The sequence below is a fragment of the Phyllobates terribilis genome, unplaced genomic scaffold (genome assembly GCF_046119375.1).
Source record: "Phyllobates terribilis strain yellow unplaced genomic scaffold, ASM4611937v1 Scaffold_1__5_contigs__length_1240528914, whole genome shotgun sequence".
NCBI classification, from domain to species: domain Eukaryota; kingdom Metazoa; phylum Chordata; class Amphibia; order Anura; family Dendrobatidae; genus Phyllobates; species Phyllobates terribilis.
In genome coordinates, this window is record NW_027362761.1 from 85,358,978 (window position 1) to 85,386,451 (window position 27,474).

The window sequence follows — 27,474 nt, forward strand, 5'->3', positions numbered from 1 at the left end:
TTCCTAGATCTCAGCCTCCTATCCACACGAACAGCTAATTGCATGGCATCCTGCAGAGTCTCAGGTGAGGGGAATGCAATTGGCAAATCCTTAACCTTTTCACTCAGACTAGCAAGAAATAGACATTTCAGAGCTTATCAATCCATTTGACTTCTGAAGCCCATCTTCTAAAGCGTGTGCAATAATTTTCAACATCACATGACCCATGATTCAAACGCCTGACTTCTGCCTCAGCAGGTGAGATTCGATCAGGATCATCATATAATAGACCCATAGCAGAAAAAAATTCTTCTACCGACCTTAAGCATGGATCATTTGGTTGGAGAGAAAAGGCCCACCCTTGTGGTTCATTACGCAAAAGTGACATAATAAAACCAATGCGCTGTGATTCATTCCCAGAGGACCTTGGTCTCAATCGAAAATATAAGAAACAAGCATTTTTAAAGGAAAAAAAATCTTGCTGTTTACCATAAAAAACATCAGGCAGTACTACCTTGGGTTCCACAAAATGCGCTCCAGAACAGCTACTCACGTGTTGCTGGAGCTCGGCCACCTCCAGAGACAATCCCTGCAAGCGTTGAGCCAAATCCTGGAAGGAAGGCATAGTGAACCTTGAATTTCTTTCCTTTTAGTTTTTTTGGGGGGGATTCTGGACTTACTGTTATGATCTGCAACAAGTACTAAGGAAAGAAAAGGGAAAGCTATCCCTACAGTAAGACTAAGCTGAATCCCTACGATGTAGTGGGCTGCCTGTTCCTTGCGAACAGACCCGCGTTAGTCCTCAGCTAGTCTGAACGGAGACCTAGAGCATAAAGGAAAGGGATCCTTAAAAGAACTAAGGACGGGAACAAAAATGGGACACCTCCTGAAACAGAGAAAGTTGTTGCAGAACACAAAAGATAAACTGACACAAAGGTACTAAAGGTCCCAGAAGGACCAATCGAACTGACAGAGATAGGCACAGAAGCACCTGGCTAGCAAAACAGTCAAACAACACTGAAGTCCAGCACAGCCAAAAGGGCGGAGCTGGAATATAAAGGCAGGTGGTCGTGTGACCGCAAAACACAAGATGGAAAAAACAAACAGGAGGGTTCTAACAATATTAGATTTATTGGCTCTATTGAACTCTGACCCAATCTTGCCTTGCCGTGGAGGTTGGCACCCTAAAATTGCAACACGGCTGTGCTGCTCATCGTTGATTTGCCCACTCAAAACCCTAATGTGTACCTATCTGTAGCATAGATAGACAGCCACAGAGAACATTAAATCATATTGAATATTATCTGCATAGTGGCATCGATACCAATCCACAGAGATCCACATAAAATATTTTTTTTTTTACTTCAAAAAGATGCCATTATGGCATAGAAATGCGTTTTCCAATAAAATAATCTTCATCTACTATTTTTGCAATAAGAGATGTTCTTCTAGCTTCGCAGTTTATTTTAAAGTGTTTTTTTCTTCTGGTGGAATAAATGACACCTGCCATTATATGTAATTAAATGTGCATATTAGCGTCTATGTGCATCCACAGGAAATTTCCAAAATCCAATAATTCTTGTAAAGAAAATAAGCCTAAACAAAGACGAAAATAGTGCACCAATATGAAAGCTAATCATCTGAAGACCCTGCAGTATCTCATCCCAACGAGTTTCGCCTCTCTATATAGAGGTTCATCAGGGAACATACCTGGACAGAGTTTGACACAAGCATGCCAGCGATCTCCTGCACACATCGCGATCCACATGCAATTATGCAGTGGGACTGATCTGCACTGCTGCCCTTGTCTTCTGTCATTGTCCAATGATTGGCTGCAGCAGTAGTGTTTGTCTAAGCTGAAATAGATATTCTTGTATCTTTTGCGACTCTTATCACAATGGACCTCATAAAACATAATATGGTAGTGGACAGCCCCTTTATTTCACTGGTATACAGTGATTTTGGTGGCAACGACGTCTGAGCGATTTTCTATTAAGTTAATGGTGCTGATTAAAAATATGACTTTGGTTTTGCCACATTGGCTCTAGTTTCTGATATATTTAATATTTAATTAATTAATTATAGTAGAATTCTGGCTTCAAAAAAGTCGCTTTTATAGCATTGTAAGCCTACAAATTGTAATACAAAATAATTATATAGGATATTTCATAGTAACATAGTAACGTAGGTTGAATAAAGACCTAGGTCCATCAAGTTCAACCTTTCTCACCCAATTGTACTCCCTACACTACTACACTAACTTACTAACTTACAGGGACTAGGCCTCACAAATGTATTATTACCATTTTTATTATTACTTCACTATTACAATTACAAATGAACCAGTTTGTTTCATTACCTAAGACTTTGTTAAAGAGTCAAAAGACCAAAAAGTATTGCATTTGTTATCAAACACAAGTTGCATTGGGGGAATGCATTATTTTCATGGATGAATTACCTCAAAAATAGAACCCATTCAGCAAAAGAAATGGGATTTTTAATTAATCACCAAGAAACCTTAAGGATCCAAAATCCCTGGTACCTGAAAAATATTTTTTTGCATTTTTTAGACCTTTGTAATTATTTGTATTCCGCATACCCTTCTACTCCAGTCAATTTCTTTAGACTTGAAAAATCAGCCAAGACGGAATAGGGGGCTATTGTAGTGATTGCTAGGTTTCCCAGCTCCTGGGTCAGATCAGACATTTATTACCCATTCACTGGATAAATGATAAATATGCTTCACGGAACGACCCTTTTAAAGAGCATTCAAGTAACCAAATTGCTGTTTTCCCTCATCATTAACCCCTTACTGACAGCCACCATACATGTATGGCAAAAGTTGGCTGCAGGTGTATGGTGCGCACTTATGGGGTAAACTCTCCTTATACTCAACAGATAATGTCTTACAGCCAGGACCTGCCTCTAAAAGTTGTGGGCAGAGTGGAGCTATTAACCTGTTAAACTATGTCAAAGGCATTAACAACATGTTGGCATGGGTGCCCCAGTGATGAGATCATGGGATGCTAATGGATTGCTCTAACAGCTGTAGTTTTCTTGAAGACCTCCATGCCTGTTATCACAGAACTCTTTTGAAGCCTAAGGCTGGACTTCAAAGGAGACTATGATTTTTACTATATGCAGAAATTTTGTGCTGTTGCTGTGTATAGTACAAGCGATCAGATAATCGCAGGTTCAAGTCCATTAAGAGGACTAACAAATGCTGTAAAAAGTAAAAAAGAATGTAAAAAATATAAAAACATTAAAACAACAAAGTTGGAATCACCCCCCTTTTTCCCCTTTAAAAATAAAGATAATAACATTTTTTTAAGAAAAATACACATATGTAGTATCATCGCATCCAGATAAAGTAAATGTAGCACCCTGAGGACTCGGCTGCTACAGGGGTATTGCACCTCACTCCAGAGGTGTGGTATTCCACTCCCGGGTAAGGATGGAGTGTGGGACTGAGCTCAGTAGGCTGCATGCACTACATACATCCCATTTCCGGGGGACAGAACTACGGTACTCCCACCAAGTAAATGTGCAGGTACGACAGCGTCTGTCCCTAGCTGGAGTGGGAGGGGGGGTGGAACATCCCAGTAGTGTAGGGGCAGATAGGGGGAGTACTCTGGGTAAAGCTAGGAGCCCATTGGGTGCTGGTCACCTGGGCTCACACATAGAGGGAGTATATATGGTGGGCACCATCTTAGGACAGGGTCAGTCATTCAGTCTGAGGAGAAGCTGAAGGAGAGTTCAGCCAGGAGGGCTGACTAGGAGCTGTGGCTCCGGCTGGGCCCAGCTCCAGGGCCAGGCTTGTAGTGGAGAGGAAGAAGGAAGGCCCAGAGACGCAGAAAAGAGGGAACCCTAAGATCCCAGAATTAAGCCAAAAGGGTGAAGGGTTGGCAGAAGAGGGCACCGGATCCCAAGCTGGCGGAGGCAAAAGTAACCCTTAACCAGGAACCGGAGGTCGTGGTCAAGTTTTGCCACGACCCTCACCACATCCACCAGGAAGGTACACCAAGAGTAGGGTCAGGAAAACCAGAGAAGGTTTTACCGTAGAAGGCCCAAGGGAACCGGACAAAGGTGGATCCCTGGTGGGGACGGCCAGGAGAAAGAGAGTGAGAGGGAAGCTCAGGACCACGCTCCGGAACTGCCTGGGGGTTAGCCGAGTCCCGCACCTGGTGAATGCAGTACGGCTCGGGTGGTCACTCCCGGCCAAAGTGACTAAAGCAACATCAGTGAGTAAAAACCCTGAAACTGCATCTCACGTCTCTGACTCTCCTTTCTGCACTATCACTACCTCCATCATCCGCACCAGCTGCCCTGAGGTCATACCCCTCCCGTTGGGGGTTATACCACCATTGCTGCACACATACTACCGGCCTCAGCGGACTGTTCTGCAGCGGCGGCCTTGTGACCGCAAATCAACGGGTGGCGTAGTCGACACTGAAACAACATCTACCAAGACTGCCACACACTTAGTTTGACCACCCTGGGCACGGACCGGGTCACCGCCACAAGGACTACTACCCCTATCTAGATCCGGCTCCGGGTATCCCTTGAACATGGCCCAGGGGGCGCGTCAACTTTGGCGTAGTCGGCAGGATCACGTGCCCGCCACCACCGGGTACTGCGTGCCTGAAGAAAAGTTTATATGTACCGTAAGAAGAAGTCTCCCGCAAATTCCGGAGGGTCCCCGCCATCGGACGCCATCACGGGTCGTTTCCCGCCGGTTGCCCGCCATCTGCAGCTTTTTCCCGCCATCCACGGAGTTTCCCGCCACTGGGAGACGATTCGCGCCATCTGAGAAGATTTCCCGCCCTGGCAGAGCGGACGCCATTATGGGCGTGCCAGAGGGTGGCAAGAGGCCACCTCCCATCGTGGGCCAGGTCCAAGAATGGCGCCAAAAGCGAAGACCGCCCCCACCAGCAGAGACTGCAATGATTGAGATGTCCGTCAGCGTGGGGGGTCTGCCCCTGGAACTGACAATCACCAAGTTGCCCCGGGACCACCCTCAGTGTGGGCGGATACAGAACAAAAGAGTGAGGATGGGTGCAGCCTGGAAGAGTCTGGAGAGGTCGCACCCGGAGATGGAGGGAGAGTCAGGCAGCACCGACCCTGTGGTCAGGAGCCTGTTGCAAGTCACCACCCCACAAGACCTGGTGGAGATCCTAGCACAGCTCCCCTGAGACCGGGAGCGTGCACAGACCGCGCTGGAGGGCCTCGCACGGAGGATGGCCCAGGTGCAGCGAGAAACGCTGACTGAGTGGAGTAGGGAGATGGCCCAGCAGGCTGGAACCCGCCAGCGGAGCACGCCACCCGAGACGAGGAGTCTGACCGCCTCTGAGGATGGTGCAGGAGGAATGAAGGCCGGAGACGACGCCGTGGAAGGAGCTGAAGAGACGGAGGCAGGTAAAGGGGAAGTCACTACCCCAAGCCTAGAAACCGTGAGCCTGCCCCAGCTCCCCGTCGCAGAGCCCGAAATTCCCCCTACCGTGCCCGTCGCTGCACCGCCACCGCTACAGACTAGGCTTCAAGTAGGCACCGCGGCCACGCCCCCTGTGACGTCACGCGCCTCAACCCCGAGCGCGGCCAAGCAGGAGACGCCACCGGCCTGGTCGCAAGGTCGAGTGCCCCCGGGCGCCGCCGTCTCCACAGTGCCCTTTACCTTTAGAGCACCACCGGCCTGGTCGCAAGGCCTGGTGAATCCGGGCGCCGCTACTACCACCGCGCCCTCAACCCACAAAGTCCTACCCTTGGGTGAAGACCTGTTCGCCCAGCACACTTGCCCGGATGGGCAGCCCTTTGAGTGACCACCGGAGTACCTCCATCCCCGACTCCGGAAGGAAAGGCCTCTGTGTGAGCCTCTGATTCCGGCTCCGGCGCCCGCCAAGATCACTCCTCTCCCGTTGGAGGAGGCCCAATTCGAATGGGACCCCACTGGAGAAAACCTCATCGGCTTCACCCACGAGACCCGGGCGGCCGCAGCCCAGCGAGCAGAGTGCTGCCGGCAACAGCTGGAGGTCTTCGACCGGGAACGGCGAGAGAGGCGGGTCCGCGAGGAGCGGCTGCAAGTCCAGAGTGCGGAGCAGAAGAGCCGGACCAGACGAAACCCCCGTGCAGCCCACGGTCCCCGCGCCACCTGGACCGTAATCAAGTTTCAACTGCAGCACGGGTGGGGTTTTATCTGGGACCACAGAACCCACGGCGACGTCTTTGTCACCCGCAGGGACGTCGAGAGCCATCTGCCGGAGGGACACAGAGGTCGTGACCTTTACCTGGGTGACGAGGTCACCTTCACCCGGCATCAGTGTGCCAAAGGTCCATATGCTCTTCATGTGCACCGATTGACCGAGGAAGAGCTACAGTGCAAGGAGGATCAAGAGGACCCGGACGGGTTTGAAGGTTACCTGCAGGAAGGAGCAGGAGGACGCCGTTACTAAAGTACGGTAAAGTGAAACTGTACATAGTTACCCGTGAGGGTACAAGAACTGTTACCTGTAAAGTATAGTCCCCGTTGGGACCAGCAAACTGTTACCCGTGTGTCCCTATCCCTTAACAGGCTGAGGACTGTGAGCAGCCATCCCTTATCCCCACTGGCCGAGGACTGAGAGCGGCCATACCCTTGTATATAGTTGCGCTTCCTAAAGCGCCCCCTACTGGTTTTATAAGGAACTGTTTTTGTACTGTTGCACTTTTACCTGGTCACAAGTGCACAGTGGCCAGAAGAACAAGAACATTTTATAAGAAGAGTATTATATCAAAAAGGTCTTATAATATAAGAAGTTACCCGTAATGTTATGTTGCTGAAAATGTTTATAATGTTTTATATATTCGTGTACGTTTTGAAAAATTTTGTATGTTTGCATGTTTTGCTCTTTTACAGCCCGAGGACGTGCTGTGATTTACCAGGGGGGAATGTAGCACCCTGAGGACTCGGCTGCTACAGGGGTATTGCACCTCACTCCAGAGGTGTGGTATTCCACTCCCGGGTAAGGATGGAGTGTGGGACTGAGCTCAGTAGGCTGCATGCACTACATACATCCCATTTCCGGGGGACAGAACTACGGTACTCCCACCAAGTAAATGTGCAGGTACGACAGCGTCTGTCCCTGGCTGGAGTGGGAGGGGGGGTGGAACATCCCAGTAGTGTAGGGACAGATAGGGGGAGTACTCTGGGTAAAGCTAGGAGCCCATTGGGTGCTGGTCACCTGGGCTCACACATAGAGGGAGTATATATGGTGGGCACCATCTTAGGACAGGGTCAGTCAGTCAGTCTGAGGAGAAGCTGAAGGAGAGTTCAGCCAGGAGGGCTGACTAGGAGCTGTGGCTCCGGCTGGGTCCAGCTCCAGGGCCAGGCTTGTAGTGGAGAGGAAGATGGAAGGCCCAGAGACGCAGAAAAGAGGGAACCCTAAGATCCCAGAATTAAGCCAAAAGGGTGAAGGGTTGGCAGAAGAGGGCACCAGATCCCAAGCTGGCGGAGGCAAAAGTAACCCTTAACCAGGAACCGGAGGTCGTGGTCAAGTTTTGCCACGACCCTCACCACATCCACCAGGAAGGTACACCAAGAGTAGGGTCAGGAAAACCAGAGAAGGTTTTACCGTAGAAGGCCCAAGGGAACCGGACAAAAGTGGATCCCTGGTGGGGACGGCCAGGAGAAAGAGAGTGAGAGGGAAGCTCAGGACCACGCTCCGGAACTGCCTGGGGGTTAGCCGAGTCCCGCAACTGGTGAATGCAGTATGGCTCGGGTGGTCACTCCCGGCCGAAGTGACTAAAGCAACATCAGTGAGTAAAAACCCTGAAACTGCATCTCACGTCTCTGACTCTCCTTTCTGCACTATCACTACCTCCATCATCCGCACCAGCTGCCCTGAGGTCATACCCCTCCCGTTGGGGGTTATACCACCATTGCTGCACACATACTACCGGCCTCAGCGGACTGTTCTGCAGCGGCGGCCTTGTGACCGCAAATCAACGGGTGGCGCAGTCGACACTGAAACAACATCTACCAAGACTGCCACACACTTAATTTGACCACCCTGGGCTCGGACCGGGTCACCGCCACAAGGACTACTACCCCTATCTAGATCCGGCTCCGGGTATCCCTTGAACATGGCCCAGGGGGCGCGTCATAAACAGAAAAAAATCAAAACCCCCAAATTAAGTTTTTTTGGCCACTGCAACACTGCAAAAAATAGACCTTCACACAGCTGCATAGACTGAAAATTAAAATGTTATGGATCTCGGAATATGGTGACACAATAAAAAAAATTTCACATTTTTTTCACCATTAAAATAATAAAAAACTTAACAAGGTGCCGTAATTGTAATGATGAAGGGGAATCATATTGAAAAGCAATTTTTACCATGTAATGTATGCGTAAAAACAAATCACAAAAAATAATGTCAGAATTGGTTTTTTTTTCGCAATTTCACCACAGTTTGGATTTTTTTCCCCATTTTCCAGTACACTAGGTAATACAATTAATGATGTCATTCAAAAGAACAACTTGTCTCACAAAAAACAAGCCCTCATATGGCTATGCGGACAGAAAAATCAAAAAGTTATGGCTTTTGGAATAAGGGAAGGAAAATAGAAAAGCGAAAAGCAGAAATTGCAATGCCGTCAGCTCGATATCCCCCCAGGACACGCTAGCAGATGTTAGACTTTTGACAGAACTGTCAGAGGAATGTAGTAGGGGACTGGGTGAGGGTCCCTTCTCAGACCTTAAGGTCAAAAGTACTCGCATACCACCACCCGGTGAGTACAGCAACATAGATATTTTTTTCTAGATTGGTGACTAGTGAGATCAGGAAGATTAATCCTAAAATAAGATCTACAGAACCTAACATGTCTAATACTAAAATGTAAGCATTATGCTCCCTGGAGAAGAATCACAACATAATTATAAAGCCTTCAGATAAGGGAGGAAATGTGGTTATTCTTGACGCAAAAAAAAATCTCGAAATGTGTCATTCAATCCTCTCTGATACTACTACGCATAAGATACTTAGGAGGGACACTACACCTGATTACTTACCCTAAAAATATATTCTTAAAAGAGAGCGCAATGGTTTCCTTATCTCCAGAGATGATTTCGACTTTATACTCCCAAAATATCCTACACTTGCAATTTTCTATTCACTACCCAAGGTGCATAAAGGGGTTAATCCCCTTAAGAGTCGCCCGTGGCATCGATTGTTGGTTTGAGTCAAAATGTAAGCGTTTATTTGGATAGAATCCTCCGCCCCTTTGTAACAGCCCTGCCATCCTACATCCATGACACTTCAAATTTGTTGACTAAAATAGAGGATATACATCTTGAACCTGGAACAATTCTTGAATCCATTGACGTGGAATCATTGAATAGTAGCATACCGCACAAGAAAGCTACCCAAGCAGCTGAATATTACTTAAGCACAAGAGATACACACTTAATGGTTCATAACAAATTTGTGGTGGTACTACTCAAATTTGTACTTTTCCCACAATTATTTTTTTTTCAATGGAAGTTTCTACTACCACTTCAGGTGCACGGCGATGGGGAGCCCTTGTGCTCACACCTATGCCAATTTCCACTTGGCTGGTGGGAGGACACCATTGTTTTTCAGGACGAGGATGTCACATGGTGTCCCTGGATAATATTATATTGATGACATCCTCATTCTGTGGTCAGGTGTCAGAGCCTCTTTTGAATAATTTGTGTCACATTTGAATGTTAACTTTTTTTCTTTTGTGAGATCGGTGTAGATAGGATTGCTTCGGATTGCTTTCCTTGACATCATGATTACAAAGGGTGGAATATTTAAAAACCTTTATTTTTTGGAAACCGACTGCATCAAAGTCTCCTTAGGTGGGAGAGTTATCATCCCCCTAACCTGAAGAAAGGGATCCCTAAGGGTCAATTTTTAAGGTTCAAAAGAAACAGTTCTTCTCTTGGAGAATTTGGAACACAGTCCAATAATCTTAAAAGAAGGTTTCAGAACAGCGGATACCCTTCACAGTTATTGATACAGGCTATAGACATGCATTTGGATCTAATCGCATGTCCTAGCCATGAGAAAACTAAGAGGTTGAATTTCACCATCTGCAAGCTCTTGGCTACAGAAATTCTGCCTTTCCGCCTGGTGGACACAGAGGATTTTCGAGACCTTATGTCCGTCGCAGTGCCCCAGTACCAGATGCCCAGTCGGCACTACTTCTCAAAGAAAGGTGTGCCTGCGCTCCACCAGCATGTCGCACACAACATCACCGCTTCTTTGCGAAACTCTGTGTGTGACAGGGTGCATTTCACCACAGACACTTGGGCGAGTAGGCATGGACAGGGGCGTTACATGTCGCTGACTGGGCACTGGGTAACTATGGTGACAGCAGGACAAGGGGCTGCTGTCCAAGTCTTGCCGTCCCCACGAGTTGTGCGTCAATCCTCTTTATCTCAAAGTTCCTCCACTGCTTCTGCCTCCTCAACCTCCTCTCGGTCCTCCACCTGCACCCAAAGCCTGCCTGTTCATGCCACAAGCTTTCTAACTGCGCAGAAGGGATCCTGCACACCTCCTTACTATGCTGGCAGTAGGGCTCAACGTCATCAGGCGGTTTTTACTTTGAAATGTCTGGGAAATGTGAGTCACACAGCTGAGGAGTTGTGGTCAGCTCTGGAGAACCAATTTCATGAATGGTTGTCTCCACTGGACCTGAAACCAGGGAAGGCCGTGTGCGACAATGCTGCAAACCTGGGTGCGGCCCTTCGCCGGGGCAATGTCACACACGTGCCTTGTATGGCTCACGTGTTGAACCTGGTTGTCCAGCTATTTTTAGCCCACTATCCCGGACTAGATGGCCTTCTGCAGAGGGCACGGTCGCTGTGTGCTCACTTACGCCGTTCGCATCCCGCAGCTCAGCGACTTACATCTCTACGGAAGTCGTTGGGCCTGCCACTTCACTGGCTAAAATGCGATGTGCCTACCCGGTGGAATTCAACTCTGCACATGTTGCAGCGACTGTGGCAGCACCGACAAGCCCTGGTGCAATACGTTCTGACGTATAGCCTGGGCCAACGAGATCCAGAGGTGGGGCAAATCACGCTGGAGGAGTGGTCTCAGATCAGGGACCTATGCACCCTTCTGCACAGTTTTGAAATGGCGACGAAGATGTTTAGTGCTGACGATGCCATTATCAGCATGACTATTCCGGTGATTTACATGCTGGAGCACATGTTAAACAGAATTCGGAGTCAGGTGGTGGCACAAGAAGAGGTGGAGGAAGTAGAGGAGGAGGAGTTGTATGCGGAAGGGCTAACATCTGCAAGGTCCAGACGGTTGGCAGCACCAAGGCGGCAGGCATGTGAGGGTGGGGGAGATGGTTTTACCAGGGCGCATGGTAGCAGCCAAACTAGTGAGGAAGGTGCAGGAGCCCAGGAAGAAGTGGAGGACGAACTGATGGAAGACTCATCAGATGAGGGAGACCTTGATCACATTTCTGTTGTGCGAGGTTGGGGGGAGAGGACAGAGGAAGGAAGCATGATTGTTACCTCGCCACCAACACAGCAGGGACTTGGTGCTCCTGGATGCGCAAGACACATAAGTACCTTCTTGCTGCACTACCTGCAACATGACCCTCGAATTGTGAGAATTAGAAATAATTCTGACTACTGGGTTGCCACACTGTTAGATCCCCGGTACAAAAGTAAATTTGCAGAAATTATTCCTGCCATAGAAAGGGATGCACGCATGCAGGAGTATCAGCAGAGACTGTTGCAGAATCTTACATGTGCTTTTCCACAAAACACCAGTGGTACACATAGTGAATCTCACAGTTCGAACTTGCCAACCGTGGGACCGTCGAGAGTTCAGCACTCAAACCCTAACAGAACCACAGTATCTGCTGGTAACATCAATTTTGCGGAATCATTTCACCACTTTTTTAGCCCATCCTTTGCAAGGCCACAGGAGACAAGAAGTCTGACACATAGTCAACGCCTAGAGACGATGGTACAGGAGTATCTCCAAGTAAACATTGAAGCCATGACTGTGTCACTGGACCCTTGCTCTATTTGGGCTTCCAATCTGGATAAATGGCCAGAGCTAGCCACTTACGCCTTGGAGATCTTGTCATGCCCCGCAGCCAGTGTTCTGTCTGAACGTGTGTTCAGCACTGCTGGTGGTGTGCTGACAGATAAGCGCATGCGGCTCTCCACTGATAATGTAGACAGACTCACGTTCATAAAGATGAACAAATCATAGATCCGAAACGACTTTTCTACCCCTGTGTCATCCTGGGGAGAGTAAAAGCTTGATGATTGGTTAAAATCACCTCACCAACCGTTTTAAGCTTTCAAATTACTAATCATGTTTATCTGTATCTTGGCTGGAAAATAATTTGGGCTTTGTAGCAGTGTGCAGCACTGATTCTATTAGGCCATCTATAATAAGCTCCACCAGATTTAAAATTACTAATCATGTTTATCTGTATCTTGGCTGGAAAATAATTTGGGCTTTGTAGCAGTGTGCAGTACTAATTCTATTAGGCCATCTATACTAAGCTCCACCAGATTTAAAATTACTAATCATGTTTATCTGTACCTTGGCTGGAAAATAATTTGGGCTTTGTAGCAGTGTGCAGCACTGATTCTATTAGGCCATCTATACTAAGCTCCACCAGATTTAAAATTAATAATAATTTTTAGCTGCATCTAGCCCGGAAAATATTTTTGGGGCTCCGAGATGCGCAAGACACATAAGTGCCTTTGTGCTGCACAACCTGCGACATGACCCTCATATTGTCAGAATTCGAATTAATCCTGACTACTGGGTTGCCACACTCTTAGATCCCCAAACTTTTCAATCAACCTTTTCATTTTAATAAAGACCAAAAATTGGTCATTTTTGAAATTATAAGCATTAGCAAGTTATTAGAAACTGAAATCAAACAGTTTTCAACTCAAAACTTTATTCTAGGTGATGTTACATTTTCACATAGGACCCCTTGTTCGAAAGGAGCTTCTGAACTCTCTCGTCCATTGAATTTGTCAGGTTTTGGATGGTTTCTGCTTCAATTGTTTTGCATGAGGACAGAATACCCTCCCAGAGCTGTTGCTTAGATGTGAACAGCCTCCCGCCATCATAGACACTCCTTTTGATGATGCTCCAGAGGTTCTGAATGGGGTAGAGGTCAGGGGAGCATGGGGGTCACACCATAAGTTTGTCCCCTTTTATGCCCATATCAGCCAGAGATGCAGATGTTTTATGTGCAGCATGAGATGGTGCATTATCATGCATAAAAATGATCTTGCTGTGGAATACATGGTTCTTCTTCTTGAACCATAGCAGGAAGTGCTGTTTGAGAAACTCCACATACATTATGGAGTGCTTCTTTACCCCTTCAGGGATCCTAAAGGGGCCGACAATCTCTCCCCCCATGTTTCCAGCCCAAAACATTACTCCACCTCCTCCTTGTTGGCGCTGTAGCCGTGTTTGCGTGGGGTGTCCATCAACCAGCCATCCTCCACTCCATCCATCTGGACCATCGAGCGTTGCACGGCACTCATTCGTGAACAAAACCGTTTTGAAATCAGTCTTCATGTAATATTTGGCCCACTGGAGCCGTTTCTGCTTGTGTGAAGTGGATAGAGGAGGTCGACAGGATGGCGCATGCACAGCTGCAAACCTCTGAAGGACCCTGCATCTTGTTGTTCGGGGGACGTTGGAGGCACCAGCAGCTTCAAAAACTTGTCTGCTGCTATGACAAGGCTTTTTTGCCGCTGCTCTTTTAACCTGACGTAATTGCCTGTAGGAAAGAGTCCTCAATTTGCCCTTATCAGCACGCACACGTGTATACTGTGAATCAGCTACATACTTCTTGATTGCCAAGACACTTCATCCTGATCATCGCACAATGTTGATTGTAGTCATGCCTTGACCTAAACACTTCACAATTTGTTGCTTCTCAGCAGCCGACACATCCTTTTTCTTTCCCATTTTGGCAGAAAATGTAGGCTGCTTAATAATGTGGGACAGCCTTCTTAAGTAGTCTTGCCTTTCATTGGACACACCTGCCAAACTAATTAGCACAGGTGTCTGCAATTGCTTACAGTGATATAAAGAGCCCTGACACACATCACCATCAATGAGTTTAACTGACAAACAAACAAATTCTTCCCTTATCACTCCTAAACACTTTTTGCATAATAATTTGGAACACAGTGTACATGTGCTTTTCCACAAAACACCAGGGGTTCACGTAGTGAATCTTACAGTTCTAACTTGCCAACCGTGGTCTGTATGGAGTTGTTCAATAAAGGGCCCAAAATTAAGATAACATAGATGGGAGAGGTCTCTGTGAATAGGAATTCCTAAGTATTTGATACCCTGTGAGGGCCAGGCAAAGGGAAAGTTGGACTGGATGGAATCCTGTATGGATTTGGGGAGGGAGACATCGAGGGCCTCAGACTTCGCTGCATTGATTTTAAAATTTGACCATGTAACAAAGTGATCTATTTCAGCCATAACAGCATGGATGGATATATGTGATTGAGTGATATATACTAGGACATCATCAGCAAATAGAGAGCACTTGTACTCGGTGCCTCCCACCTCAATCCACCTAACATTGGGGTTATGGCGAATTGATGAGAGCAGGTTCTCCGTCACTAGGATGTATAAGAGAGGGGACAGAGGACATCCCTGCCTTGTCCCATTGGTGATTGTGAAAGGTGATGAAAATGTTCTGATGCACCCCCTGGGCCTTGGGACACCTGGAGCCGGACCCTTTTTGGTGGATGCTGGTGGTTGTAGTCTCCTGGCGGCAACCCGGTTCCGTGGCTCAGGGCGGTCAAACCAGTGGCGGAACTATTTATGTGGTTTTGATGTTTAAATGTCTGACTACGCCACCCGTGGATTGCGGTCAGAGTGAACCGCCGCTGCAGGGCAGACCGCTGAGGCTGGTGTTGTGGGTGCAGCAGAGCGTAGCATAACTCCCCACGGGAGAAGTATAGCCTCAGGGCAGTGTATGCGGAGGATGGGGGTGATGGTGCAGGGCACCAGCAGTAACGACACGGAGTCAGTGATGCAGTCCAGGGCCTTTACTCACAGTTCTTATTATCCAGACCACGTCTGCCGGTAACGGCTGCCCACGTCGTATTGTGCTCACCAGGTGAGGGGCTCAGACAACTCCCAGATAATTTTGGAGTGCTTCACAGGACCCCCTTTGTGTGTCCTTTGTCTGGCCTTTCTTACCAACCCTTCTGTTCGGCTGCCACGGGCCTCCTCTTGGTAAACTTGGCGCCAGTTTCCCTGACCCTATGTGGTGCCTTCCTAGCGGGTGTAGCGAGGGGCTGCGCCACATAAAATGTCACAGCCTCCGGTTTCTAGCTGAGGGTCGTTTCCTGCCTCCACTAGTTTCGGGGACCGGTCTCCCCCTTTGGCCTGACCCCTCCACGGAGGTGGATTCGGGCATGCGGTGGTGACTCGCCCGTCCGCACCCCTGGGATCCCTTTGTTCCTTGTTCCTGGAGCCTTCTCCGCTCCTCTTCCTTCCTTCTCCCTCTTCCAGGCCTGGGCCTCTGTTACTAGGCTCGCCTCCGGAGCAGAGCTCATGCAGAGCCCCTGCTCCCTGTCACTTCTGCTCATACTTCTCTGCACTGAACTAAGAAGGTGCCCACCTTTTATACTCCCTTCTCAATGCACCCAGGAACTGCTTCCTCCCTGCTCCTGCACTACAGGGTTCCCCTTCCTCAGTGTTCCCTCCGCCCACTCCAGCCAGGGACAGGGACTGTCGTGCCCATCTCAGGGGCATATTGGTCGCCCTGCCCCACGGCAATGTGGTGTAATGCATGCAGGTGTCGGGTCCTGATCCACATTCCATCCTTACCTGAGAGTGAGATATCACACCTCTGGGTGAGGTGCAATACCTCTGTAGCAACCGAGCCCTCAGGGTGCTACAGTTCCATTTATCTTCAGCCTAGGTGACGTATTGCGATACAGGGCCGTGATTTTGGCTATAAAAGGGTCCCCTAGACCCCTACCCCAAGCTTTTTAAGAGAATCATATATGACGTGCCAGGAGACTCTATGGAATGCTTTCTCAGCATCCAACGAGAGTATCTAATTACAAATTTTTAACTGCATCTAACCCAGGAAATACTTTGTGCCTAGTAGCAGTGTCTGCTAGTCAGCGGATTATCCCGGCTGTTAAGCAAACTTCACCACCTGTAGTTTGGACACTTAATTTTTTCAAAGGAAATGCTTCGGGACCACGGGATACTCAGTGAAGAGCATCGGGAGGCACCCCAAGGCATAGGGACTGGGACTGGCAGTAGGATGCCTTGCGGTGGACAGCCGAGCTCGATCCTTATAAAAGCTTTTTAACTGCAGCAGCTTTAGTGGACGCTACTGGAGCTGGAATTACGCGGCTGCTGGCATGAGACTTGCCCTCCAATAGATCCTTGTAAATGGATTTAAACTGTATTCATTCTAATTAGAGAGACAATTTAAATTAAAAAGCTTAGAGCTGCCTCCACCACAGGGGGGCTCACTCGACCCACCAGTGGACAGGCACCAGTATTGGGAGAGGGGGGCTGACCGTCAGGGTTCACCGCGGCTCTGGCACAAACCCGGCGACACGGAGGTGGCACGGGCAGGAGCGGACTGGCCGTGTCGGCTTCTCACTTTTTGGATTTTAGAAGGGCATGACATGCCTATATCTGTGTCTCCCCCTCCTTTTACTCCTCCACCTCTTTTCTTTTCGCATGACTATATGTACTTGTCACTTTTCCATGTGTTAGTTGTGTCTTCTGAGCAGTTTGTCAGCTTTTAGACACCTTTGAAGGTGTTTTCTATGTGTTTCTATGTGTTTTTGTTTGCCTGCCATTGGTTTTAACGGTGTTCGAAGGTGTTCGATGAACAGTTCGGCGAACACACGGGTGTTCGACGAACGGAACCGAACTCGAACACTACGGGGGTGGCTCAACACTAGTCATAGGATAATGACCGAAAACACAAAGCTAAAAACACGCAAGAATGGCTAAAAGTAAAACACTCGACTATTCTGAAGTGGCCTTCTATGAGCCCTGACCTAAATCCTATTGAGCATATTTGGAAAGAGCTGAAACATGCCATCTGGAAAAGGCAACCTTCAAACGCAAGACAACTGGAGCAGTTTGCTCATGAGGAGTCTGCCAAAATACTTGTCGAGAGGTGCAGAAGCCTCATTGACAGTTACAGGAATCGTTTGATTGCAGTGATTGCCTCAAAATGATGTTCAACAAAATATTAAGTTAAGAGTACCATCATTTCTGTCCAGCCCTATTTCATGAGTTTAATTTTTTTACAAATTCTGTGGAAGCAGGGTTGAAAAGCAATGTCTGACTTTCATTTGTTCATTTTCATAGATTTTTAATTTATTATTACTTTTGTCAGATTCAAGTTATTTCTGTGATCATTGTGGGTTTTTCTTTCATTAAACGAGGGGTACCAACAATGTTGACCACGTGTGTATTTATATGTATGCTTATGTGAATATACAGTATAGCTCCTGGTTTGCTACCAGTCTTTAATCTTTGACAGATATAATGCGTATATAGTTATATCTGATTACCACAGTGTCCTTCTCTTTGAAAGATATTAAGGACATTGTATGGTGTTTAAAAAGTTCATGCACTCTGCAGCATTATAATCTGTTATCTATGCATAGTTATTGAGGTTAATGAACATTGATACTAGATCCCTTGGATATACGGGCTATTGTATTTTGGAGACACTGATGATGTGTATCAAACTGTCAAAGATGTCATAGCCATTGATGATTGCTTATATGTGGATATTTATTTGTAGCCAGATTATCTGTCATTTATTCATATAAGATGATGTTTTTTGTCTGTATATACAGCTAATATCTGGGAATTCTCTTTTTGAATTTATTTGCAGTTATTGGTGTGACTAAAAATACTGAGAGTCTTATCCACTCCACAGTGCTATGCACTATAAACCATTATGCAAGGATCTATGTATACCTATATTTAATGATGATTTGCATACATCTATATAGAGTTAAGGATCTTACCTATAACTCACATGTTAACTCCCTTGAGAGTATATATAAAGGTACAGAACTTACAATGTTATGACATCGGTCAATATTGATCAAGAGTATATCTCACTTACAGATTTATACAAAATTTCAGCTAAAAATATATGCAGCTAATTTTAAAGCACTTAAAGTACTTTATATGGGTGATGGTGTTGGCTTTGGTAAGGGAGTTCCTGGTAAGGGTCAGTTAGGGGCAGTCGATTTGGAGTGGGGGCGCAACATCATGTTCCCAAGGGTGCCAACCTCCTCTGGTAGGCAGGGATATGAAGGAAAAAGACACCTTCTATCTCCTTTAAAATTTTTCCGAATATTGTGATCATTATCAAATTATCTGTGAAAGACCGTATTGGTTTACTGGACTTCTAAACCTGTTTTGATTTATTGCTGCTTTTTAAATGTAAAATCAATTAAAGCTATATTTTATAGGGTTTTTCTTTGGTTTTGTTGAAAAACAGAAATTGGCCATGTCAATAATATGTTAAGCAATCATGAAAGCAATCAATTTTTTCTATGAATTTTAACAAAATGGCAACCCAAGTCCTTAGAATTCAGGATTAAGTTGCCTTTTGATCAATCATGTCTTTTCACATACTTAGATGCTTAGAACATTGAGTGCGATTTTTTTACTCATCTGGTTGCAAATAACATAGTTTTATCATGACAAATAAAACCAGTAAAAAGAAGAGGATAACAGCACATGTTCGACTTTAAAGCTGACAAATACAAATAAGCCTAACCTATTGTATTATGATAACACTGTATTAGTTTGGTAATTCATTTTACATAATATATAAACCATTGGAGATAAACACATTTTTAGACAAATTTGCCAAATCATACTGATTTTCCCAGGAAATTTTCAAAATAAATTAATGTCCCTTATTATATATTTTTAGACAAATTCACCAAATCATGCTGATTTTCCCAAGAAATTTTCTGAATAACTTAATGTCCTTATTATGCTATGGGGTCACTACAGACACTACATAAAATGTAAGAAAACTAAAGAAAAACCTTGTAATCACCTCACTTCTCATCTACCCCCTATTTTGCTTGTTGCCTACCATCTGGTCCTCAAAATCACCACTTTTTTCCGCAGTCGTGAGACACTTCTATCAGACTGTTTACTTTAGTTCAGGACTCTCAGCCATAGCCAATTCTCGCAGGTCATGACTTCATGGACTTGTGCAAAGTAATGACCTATCAGGTTTGGTCTTGGCCGGAGGTCCAAACCACAAGTAAGCAGAATGGTCTAAATTGGCAGAATGAGGACTAGACAGTGGTTAATGAGCAACATTGGCCACTGTCCTTTTGTATTCTTTCAGCTCTTGCAACTTAGACTTATTCATTCAAGGCCGGAACTTCTAGCCTCAACGAGGTCTCAGAGATTGCTGTATATCATGCGACGTGCAGTGATCTCCTAGGCCTGGAGTCAATGGGAGAAAGAAAAGGGGTTCTGAGGACTGAACAGCAGGCAGCGAGCAACCTAGGGGCCAGACTTGTGAGCAGTTAGGCAAGTATAAGTTTTTTGATTTTTTAAACTTTTACCGGCTGTCTATGGTTTAGCAAATTGGAGGCATCAACATATTTGATCAATATGCACTAATGTAGCTGTTGTTTTAAAGTTGCAAAAAAGCTGAAAAGTGTAGTTGCTTTACACCAGTCTGACCTTGACTCTAAAGGGCAGGAACATGACATAGAGTGCAGGCTCATTTTTTAAAAAACTTTTTTTCACTTACTGTATATACTCGAGTATAAGCCGAGTTCTTCAGCACATTTTTTGTGCTGAAAAAGCCCCCCTCAGCTTATACTCGGGTATATGCTTGAATATATAGAAATTCCGGTGGTGGATAGTGGTGGGGGGGAACTGCTATGGTGGAGAAGCGGGGCACATGCAGCAGCCGGCTGCTGCAGCTACCACGTGTGCCAGCGGCTAAAGGGAAATTAATATTCACCCTTCTCCACTCCCATGGGCGTGGAGAAGAATGAATATTCATTCTCTTTAGTAGCGGGCACAGAGGAGTGCTGAGCCACAGCTCCTGCTGACAGTGCCGCTACTAAAAAGAATGCATATTCACTCTTCTCCACGCCCATAGTCCCGGCATGGAGAGGAGTGAATATGTCAGCAGCTCACATCAGCATCTGGAAGCGCATGGCAGTGATGCCATGCGCTCCTCAGATGCTGACATGACCTGCTGCAGCAGAATAGGAAGCAGAGCTAGAGCAGAGGTGAAGAAGGAAGGTGAATATAAGTGTCTATTTTTTTATTTGTGCAGTGATGGGGCCATGCATACCAGGATTGGGGGATGAGAGGTGCCATACATACCAGGATTGGGGGATGAGGGGTGCCATACATACCAGGATTGGGGGATGTGGGGTGCCATACATACCTGGATTGGGGGATGAGGAAGCCATGCATACCAAAATTGGGATGAGGGATGCCATACATATCAGGATTGAGGGATATAGGATTGGGGAATGAGGAGGCCATGCATGCCAGGATTGGAGATGAGGAGACTATGCATACCAGGATTGGGATAAGTGGTGCCAAACATACCTGGATGGGCTTAAGGGGTGCCATGCATACCAGGATTGGGATGAGGGGTGCCATACATATCAAGATTGGGATGAGGGGTGCCATGCATACCAGGATTGGGATGAGGGGTGCCATGCATACCAGGATTGGGATGAAGGGTGCCATGCATACTAGGATTGGGATGAAGGGTGCCATGCATACTAAGATTGGGATAAGGGGGGCCATGCATACCAGAATTGGAATGAGGGAGCCATACATACCAGGATTTGGGATGAGGGGGCCATGCATACCAGGATTGGGGATGAGGGAGCAATGCGTACAAGGATGGGGAAATTTACCAGTAGCTGCTGCATTTCCCACCCTAGGCTTATACTCAGGATTGGGGATGAGGGGGCCATGCATACCACGATTGGGGATGAGGGGTCCCTGCATACCAGGATTGGAATGAGGGGTGCCATGCATACCAGGATTGGAATGAGAGGAGCCTTGCATACCAGGATTGGGATGAGGGGGCCATACATACCAGGATTGGGGATGAGGGGTTCATGCATACCAGGAGGGAGCAATGCGTACCAAGATGGGGAAATTTACCAGTAGCTGCTGCATTTTCCACTCTAGGCTTATACTCGAGTCAATACGTTTTCCCAGTTTTTTGTGGTAAAATTAGGTACCTCGACTTATACTCGGGTCGACTTATACTCGAGTATATACGGTATTTACTGGTTCATGTGACTTTTTGGCTCCATTTATCTTAAGTCAAAATGTGCAAATGTGGTCAAAATATTGTAGAATATATTGACAAACAAGTCTGTTATGCATGTTTTCTTTTTCACATGTTCTGGACTATGGAGAAGAGTTTAACCCACCCAGTTGGAAAGATTGCAATTTATGCGTCATGTGCCGCATTTTAAAGTTATAATACTAAAAGACATCAGCTAGACATCTTAGTCCCTAACACAGCTTCTGAATAGCTGAAAGACCTCGTGAAGGAGTCTTATGGGCTACAGTGATCTAATTTATGTACAGTTTTTTGCCCCTACCCCTGTTTAGCCCTTAAGGAGTACCTGTCATCTTAAAATAAATCCAAAATACACATGAAAATAAGAAACTTTGTCCAAATCTGTTTCATTCTCTTTTTGGATTGATCTTTCAGTCTCAATTCTTGGGTAAAATCTGTAATCCCATTACAGAGATAGGAGATGACAGTTATGCTCATTCTTTGGAGACGGGAGGAGCTCGAGGCAGACATTCAACTACAAGTTCCATAAAATGTTATGAGCACCAACTGCCATCTCGAATATCAGCAATGGAAAAATCTTCGTTCACTGAAGACAGATTTTTCCAGGAATTTAACTTTTTGACAATGAATGATCAGTCCAGGGTCTGAAAAAAAGAAATCTGATCTATGAAAAAAAATCTAAATGACAGTAATGACAGTTACTCTTTAAGCTTTTTAGTGTGTCCCAAAACATTCACTAGAACCTCTATTACAACATTTCTACATTTTAATTTGAAAGGATCTGGAATAAATGACCCTCATACTACATAAATATTGTTGAATATATAATTACCATCAAACAAACAGCTAATGATTCTTTGGTGCTCAGTAAAATTAATACATCTGCTCTCATTAATGGGAATGAAATAATATTGCATCATAATTCCTATGACAGGGGGTGGTATGGTTGTATACACTTCTGGGTTTTATGAGATCCCATTACATTGGAATGATGGGAAGCACAATGCATTTCCTACTTTACACTATTGGCACCTGTTTTCTAACCACTTTCCTTAAGCATCATGCATCTGGTTTGTTGAGAAGAATGAAAGCACAAGTTGTAGATAAAACTTAATTAGCCATCACCAGCCAGATTAAATCAATTCCTCTAGCATCGTATAAAACCCTTCTGGACAAGTGCTGGGAAAAGCCTGATTTATCAGGGACTCTTCATAAAGTTTCTTCTATAATACCTTACTATATAAGCTAATGCTGTGAGATGTTTTGGAATACTTTACAATTAAATAACTAGACTAATCTAATCCATGAAATCAATCTAAATATGAAGTAATGCAAAACATATATATTCATGTAAATGAAATTGTCTCATATTGTCTCTCTATTAAATTCTTATAATAATTTGAAGGGTATTCTATGTTGTGTATGTGTATGGTGTTTGTATACTGTATGTATATATATATATACATATATATATATATATATATATATACACTGATCAAAAAAAATAAAGGGAACGCTCAAATAACACATCCGAGATCTGAATGAATGAAATATTATCATTGAATACTTTGTTCTGTACAAAGTTGAATGTGCTGACAACAAAATCACACAAAAATCATCAATGGAAATCAAATTTATTAACCAATGGAGGCCTGGATTTGGAGTCACCCCCAAAATTAAAGTGGAAAAAGAAACTACAGGCTGATCCAACTTTGATGTAATGTCCTTAAAACAAGTCAAAATGTGGCTCAGTATTGTGTGTGGCCTCCACGTGCCTGTATGACCTCCCTACAACTCCTGGGCATGTTCCTGATGAGGTTGCGGATGGTCTCCTGTGGGATCTCCTCCCAGACCTGGACTAAACATCCACCAACTCCTGGACAGTCTGTGGTGCAACGTGACGTTGGTGGATGGAGCGACACATGATGTCCCAGATGTGCTCAATCGGATTCAGGTCTGGGGAATGGGCGGGCCAGTCCATAGCTGCAATGCCTTCATATTGCAGGAACTGCTGACACGCTCCAGCCACATGAGGTCTTGCATTGCCCTGCATTAGGAGGAACCCAGGGCCAACCGCACTGGCATATGATCTCACAAGGGGTCTGAGGATCTCATCTCGGTCTCACAAGGGGTCTGAGGATCTCATCTCGGTACCTAATGGCAGTCAGGCTACCTCTGGCGAGCACATGGAGAGCTTTGCGGCCCTCCAAAGAAATGCCACCCCACCATTACTGACCCACTGCCAAACCGGTCATGCTGAAGGATGCTGCAGGCAGCAGATCACTCTCCACGGCATCTCCAGACTCTGTCACGTCTGTCACATGTGCTCAGTGTGAACCTTCTTTTTTATCTGTGAAGAGCTCAGGGCGCCAGTGGCAACTTTTGCCAATCCTGGTGTTCTGTGGCAAATGCCAAGCGTCCTGCACGGTGTTGGACTGTGAGCACAATCCCCATCTGTGGACGTCGGGCCCTCATACCACCCTCATGGAGTCGTTTTCTAACCGTTTGTGCAGACAAATGTACATTTGTGGCTTCTGGAGGTCATTTTGCAGGGCTCTGGCAGTGCTCCTCCTGTTCCTCCTTGCACAAAGGCGGAGGTAGCGGTCCTACTGCTGGGTTGTTGCCCTCCTACGGCCCCCTTCATGTCTCCTGTTGTACTGGCCTGTCTCCTGGTAGCGCCTCCAGCCTCTGGACACTACTCTGACAGACACAGCAAATCTTCTTGCCACAGCTCACATTGATGTGCCATCCTGGATGAGCTGCACTACCTGAGCAACTTCTGTGGGTTGTAGAGTCCGTCTCATGCTACCACGAGTGTGAAAGCACAACCAACATTCAAAAGTGACCAAAGCATCAACCAGAAAGCATTGGTACTGAGATGTGGTCTGTGGTCCCCACCTGCTGAACCACTCCTTTATTGAGGGTGTCTTGATAATTGCCAATAATTTCCATCTATTGTCTATTTCATTTGCACAACAGCATGTTAAATTGATTGTCAATCAGTGTTGCTTCCTAAGTGGACAGTTTGATTTCACTGAAATTTGATCTACTTGGAGTTATATTCTGTTGTTTGAGTGTTCCCTTTATTTTTTTGAGCAGTGTTGGATACAAGAATAATGTCACAGTAGGCATGTAATAAACTTAAAACTCCACACTAGATGTAAAAAGGATTATGTGTATAGAATAAATCTAGGAGAATGAGGAAGTGTAACAGTTTATTGCTTATTATCCTCTATTTACCTGGAAGAGCAGACGCTTCATAGGTATGTAAAATACATAAATCTATAAATGGTGCTGAATATAGCACATTACACAGATAGGTGGAAAGCGTACAGGCACAATATACACACATACAACACACACAACACACACATACATCTTTAAGTGCCATGAGTTAACACACACACAGCATACACACAGCACAAACATCTTTTAGTGTCATAAATTAACACACAAATGTACACAACACACACACATCTTTATGTGCCATGAGTTCACACACACATGCACTCACATAAACACACACTTACACACAAAGACACATACACACTCACATACACACACACACGGACACACACAGAAACATAGACACACACAAACACACACTCACCTTTAAGTGCCATGAGTTCAGTAATGAATCCACATTTACCAAGCTCATTAAAACAGCATAACTAGAGGTTTGTGAAAACTGAGATGTAGATTTGAGGGAATAAGAAGATTAATTTCACATTAATACTTTGTCTGGATTATCACAGTGCAATATATACTGTACTGTACGATCAAATAATAAAAGTCAGTAAAGCTGCCGTTTTAGGCTGGGAAGGATGCATTTTATTATATTTATTTACTGGGTGTGTCTATGATTAAGCCAAGAAATATTTTTTTGCCCCTGTGGTTACACCTCACATATCTTCAGCTTACAGAGCTTCTGGAAATACTTACATATGTGTATCAGCACATCTTACCTGAGGTTTCATAGGCTACCCTGTTCTAACCTGGGTCGTGCCTCTAAGAATGGTGTTGCTGACACCAAATCCTAGTTACTGGGCACTACATGTGGTGCTGACACCTTCCAGCTATGTAACAGGGAGTTGACACACTGCTCACTTATTGGGAAGTATTCATGGTGCTGACTCATAACCCCTAGGTACTGAGAGCTGTCTGTGATGCTGGCAGACAACAGCCCGGTGACGGAGAGCGATCCTAGTACTGACAATGACAACCCAAATACTGAGAGCTGTCTGTGGTGCTGACACACAACAGCCCGGTGACGGAGAGCGATCCTAGTACTGACAATGACAACCCAAATACTGAGAGCTGTCTGTGGTGCTGACACACAACAGCCCGGTGACGGAGAGCGATCCTAGTACTGACAGCCCAAATACTGAGAGCTGTCTGAGGTGCTGAATAAGACACAACATCCCTGGTTACTGGGAGCAATCCTGGTACTGGCACACATCTGCCACTTTACAGGGAGCTATCCACGGTGCTAAAGAGCTCCAGTTTGTATAGAATAACCAACAATTGAGACTACCTAGAACACCCTTGTAGTATGATTAGTAATGTACCCAATAGTAAACTTTATCTTACAGTTAGTAAAACTTGATTCCTTACCTCAGTTTTCCGTGTAAACTCACTTTTCACAATACTAACGACTGGAATCTGAAGTATGGATGAGATAAACTCCAATTCCAAAATCTCTCCTTTATTCTGGGGAAATGCAATAATAGCAGTGACTCCCTGAACCACGACTGTATGGCAGACACTCTGAAGGAAGGACACTGGATCACTACTCCAAGAAGAACTGGAGGATGACATTGGTAATATAGGTAGGTCACCAAGCCCCGCTTCTATAGCCATCACCACTTCCAAGGATAGATTATATGGTAAAAGGCCTTGCACCCTATTAAGATTATCCACTGCCAAAAGTAGTGCATCCCTGGGAAACAGCAGCTCATCTCCACCTCTGAAGCCAATAGAACTCATTGGACCATGACTGGACTTTCTTTCCAAAGTGGTGGCACCCAGTTCATTCTTGTCTCCTTCCCTCGCCCTGCTTGGCCGGTCCATTCCATTAGTCTCATCAGCATCTTGGTCACTACCTGGAACTATTTTCTGGAGCCCGGTGACATTCTCGGGCCAATTGCGTGTATACTGGGCAGTAATTCCTCTTGTTCTCCAGGGCTGTAGCTGGACAGCCCCTATCCGTACAGTGTGCCCAATTCTCTTGAGTATTTGGCAGGGCTGAGGATGCGAGGAAGAACCTGGTACTCTGGCTAGAACCAGAGCACAGGGGATTAGCAGGCAAACCCTGCTCAGCACTAGGCACCACCAACTCAATCTCCACATAACTGGCAGATGATGCCAAGAAGGGGGAGAATTAGCAGCTGCAGTTGTACAGTCACCACCCAAGTCCTGGGAGACAGAGGAGACGTGTGCCTTCAGATGTGTGATCAGCAGCAGAGAGCACAGGATTCCAGTCGTAGCTTCATTCTCTACATAAAAGTTCTGAGCTGCTCTCTCACTGGACGCTTCTGTGGCTGCAACAAACATGAGCAAAGCAAATCCCAGTGTCTATAGGAAAAAAGGACAGCACTTCAGAGTTCATCACATCGCACGGAATAGATCTCCAGCAGTGGAAATTTGTCCTCAGGATAAGAAAAATCGCAGCAGATGACATATAGAAGGATTATGTGTGCTACCCATACAGAAGTTCTCCTTTGTAAAAGGCATTTTCACAACAATGTGGGTTTTTTTCCAGTAAAAGCTGTTTTCTGCCTTTATAGCATGTAAATAGCTGTACACAGGAAAAAGTTACATCATGCCTGAAGATGTTGGAGCTATTCTGTTAAGAAATTTATTGATGTGTCAGCATGTCGTGTTCAGAGGAACCACAGTTGGCAAGATGGCTAACGTTTCGGTTCGCCACGGCCTTAAATGAAAACAAATACAGAACAAGTGTAATTATGTATACATGATAATACGCAGGTAAAAACAAGTAAAGAACAAGTGCAATTACGTATACATGATAATACGTAGGTAAGAACAAGTTGTGGTATTACAGCTCCATGATCATAATGAAAACAATTAAGTAAATGACGCAAATAAATATAATATAAAGTGACATAACATAAAAA

General features: G+C 45.5%; 1 protein-coding gene across 2 annotated transcripts in view; it reads right to left on the reverse strand.

Annotated features, from left to right (window-relative positions):
* GRIN3A (glutamate ionotropic receptor NMDA type subunit 3A) overlaps positions 1-27,474 on the reverse strand; it is an 847,513-nt gene that overhangs the window by 819,094 nt on the left and 945 nt on the right. For both annotated transcript variants that reach the window (XM_073664672.1, XM_073664682.1), the window contains exon 2: positions 25,952-27,269. In XM_073664672.1, the coding sequence (XP_073520773.1) occupies positions 25,952-26,890 (939 nt within the window). In that variant the 5' untranslated portion in view covers positions 26,891-27,269. The remainder of the gene's footprint in view (positions 1-25,951; positions 27,270-27,474) is intronic.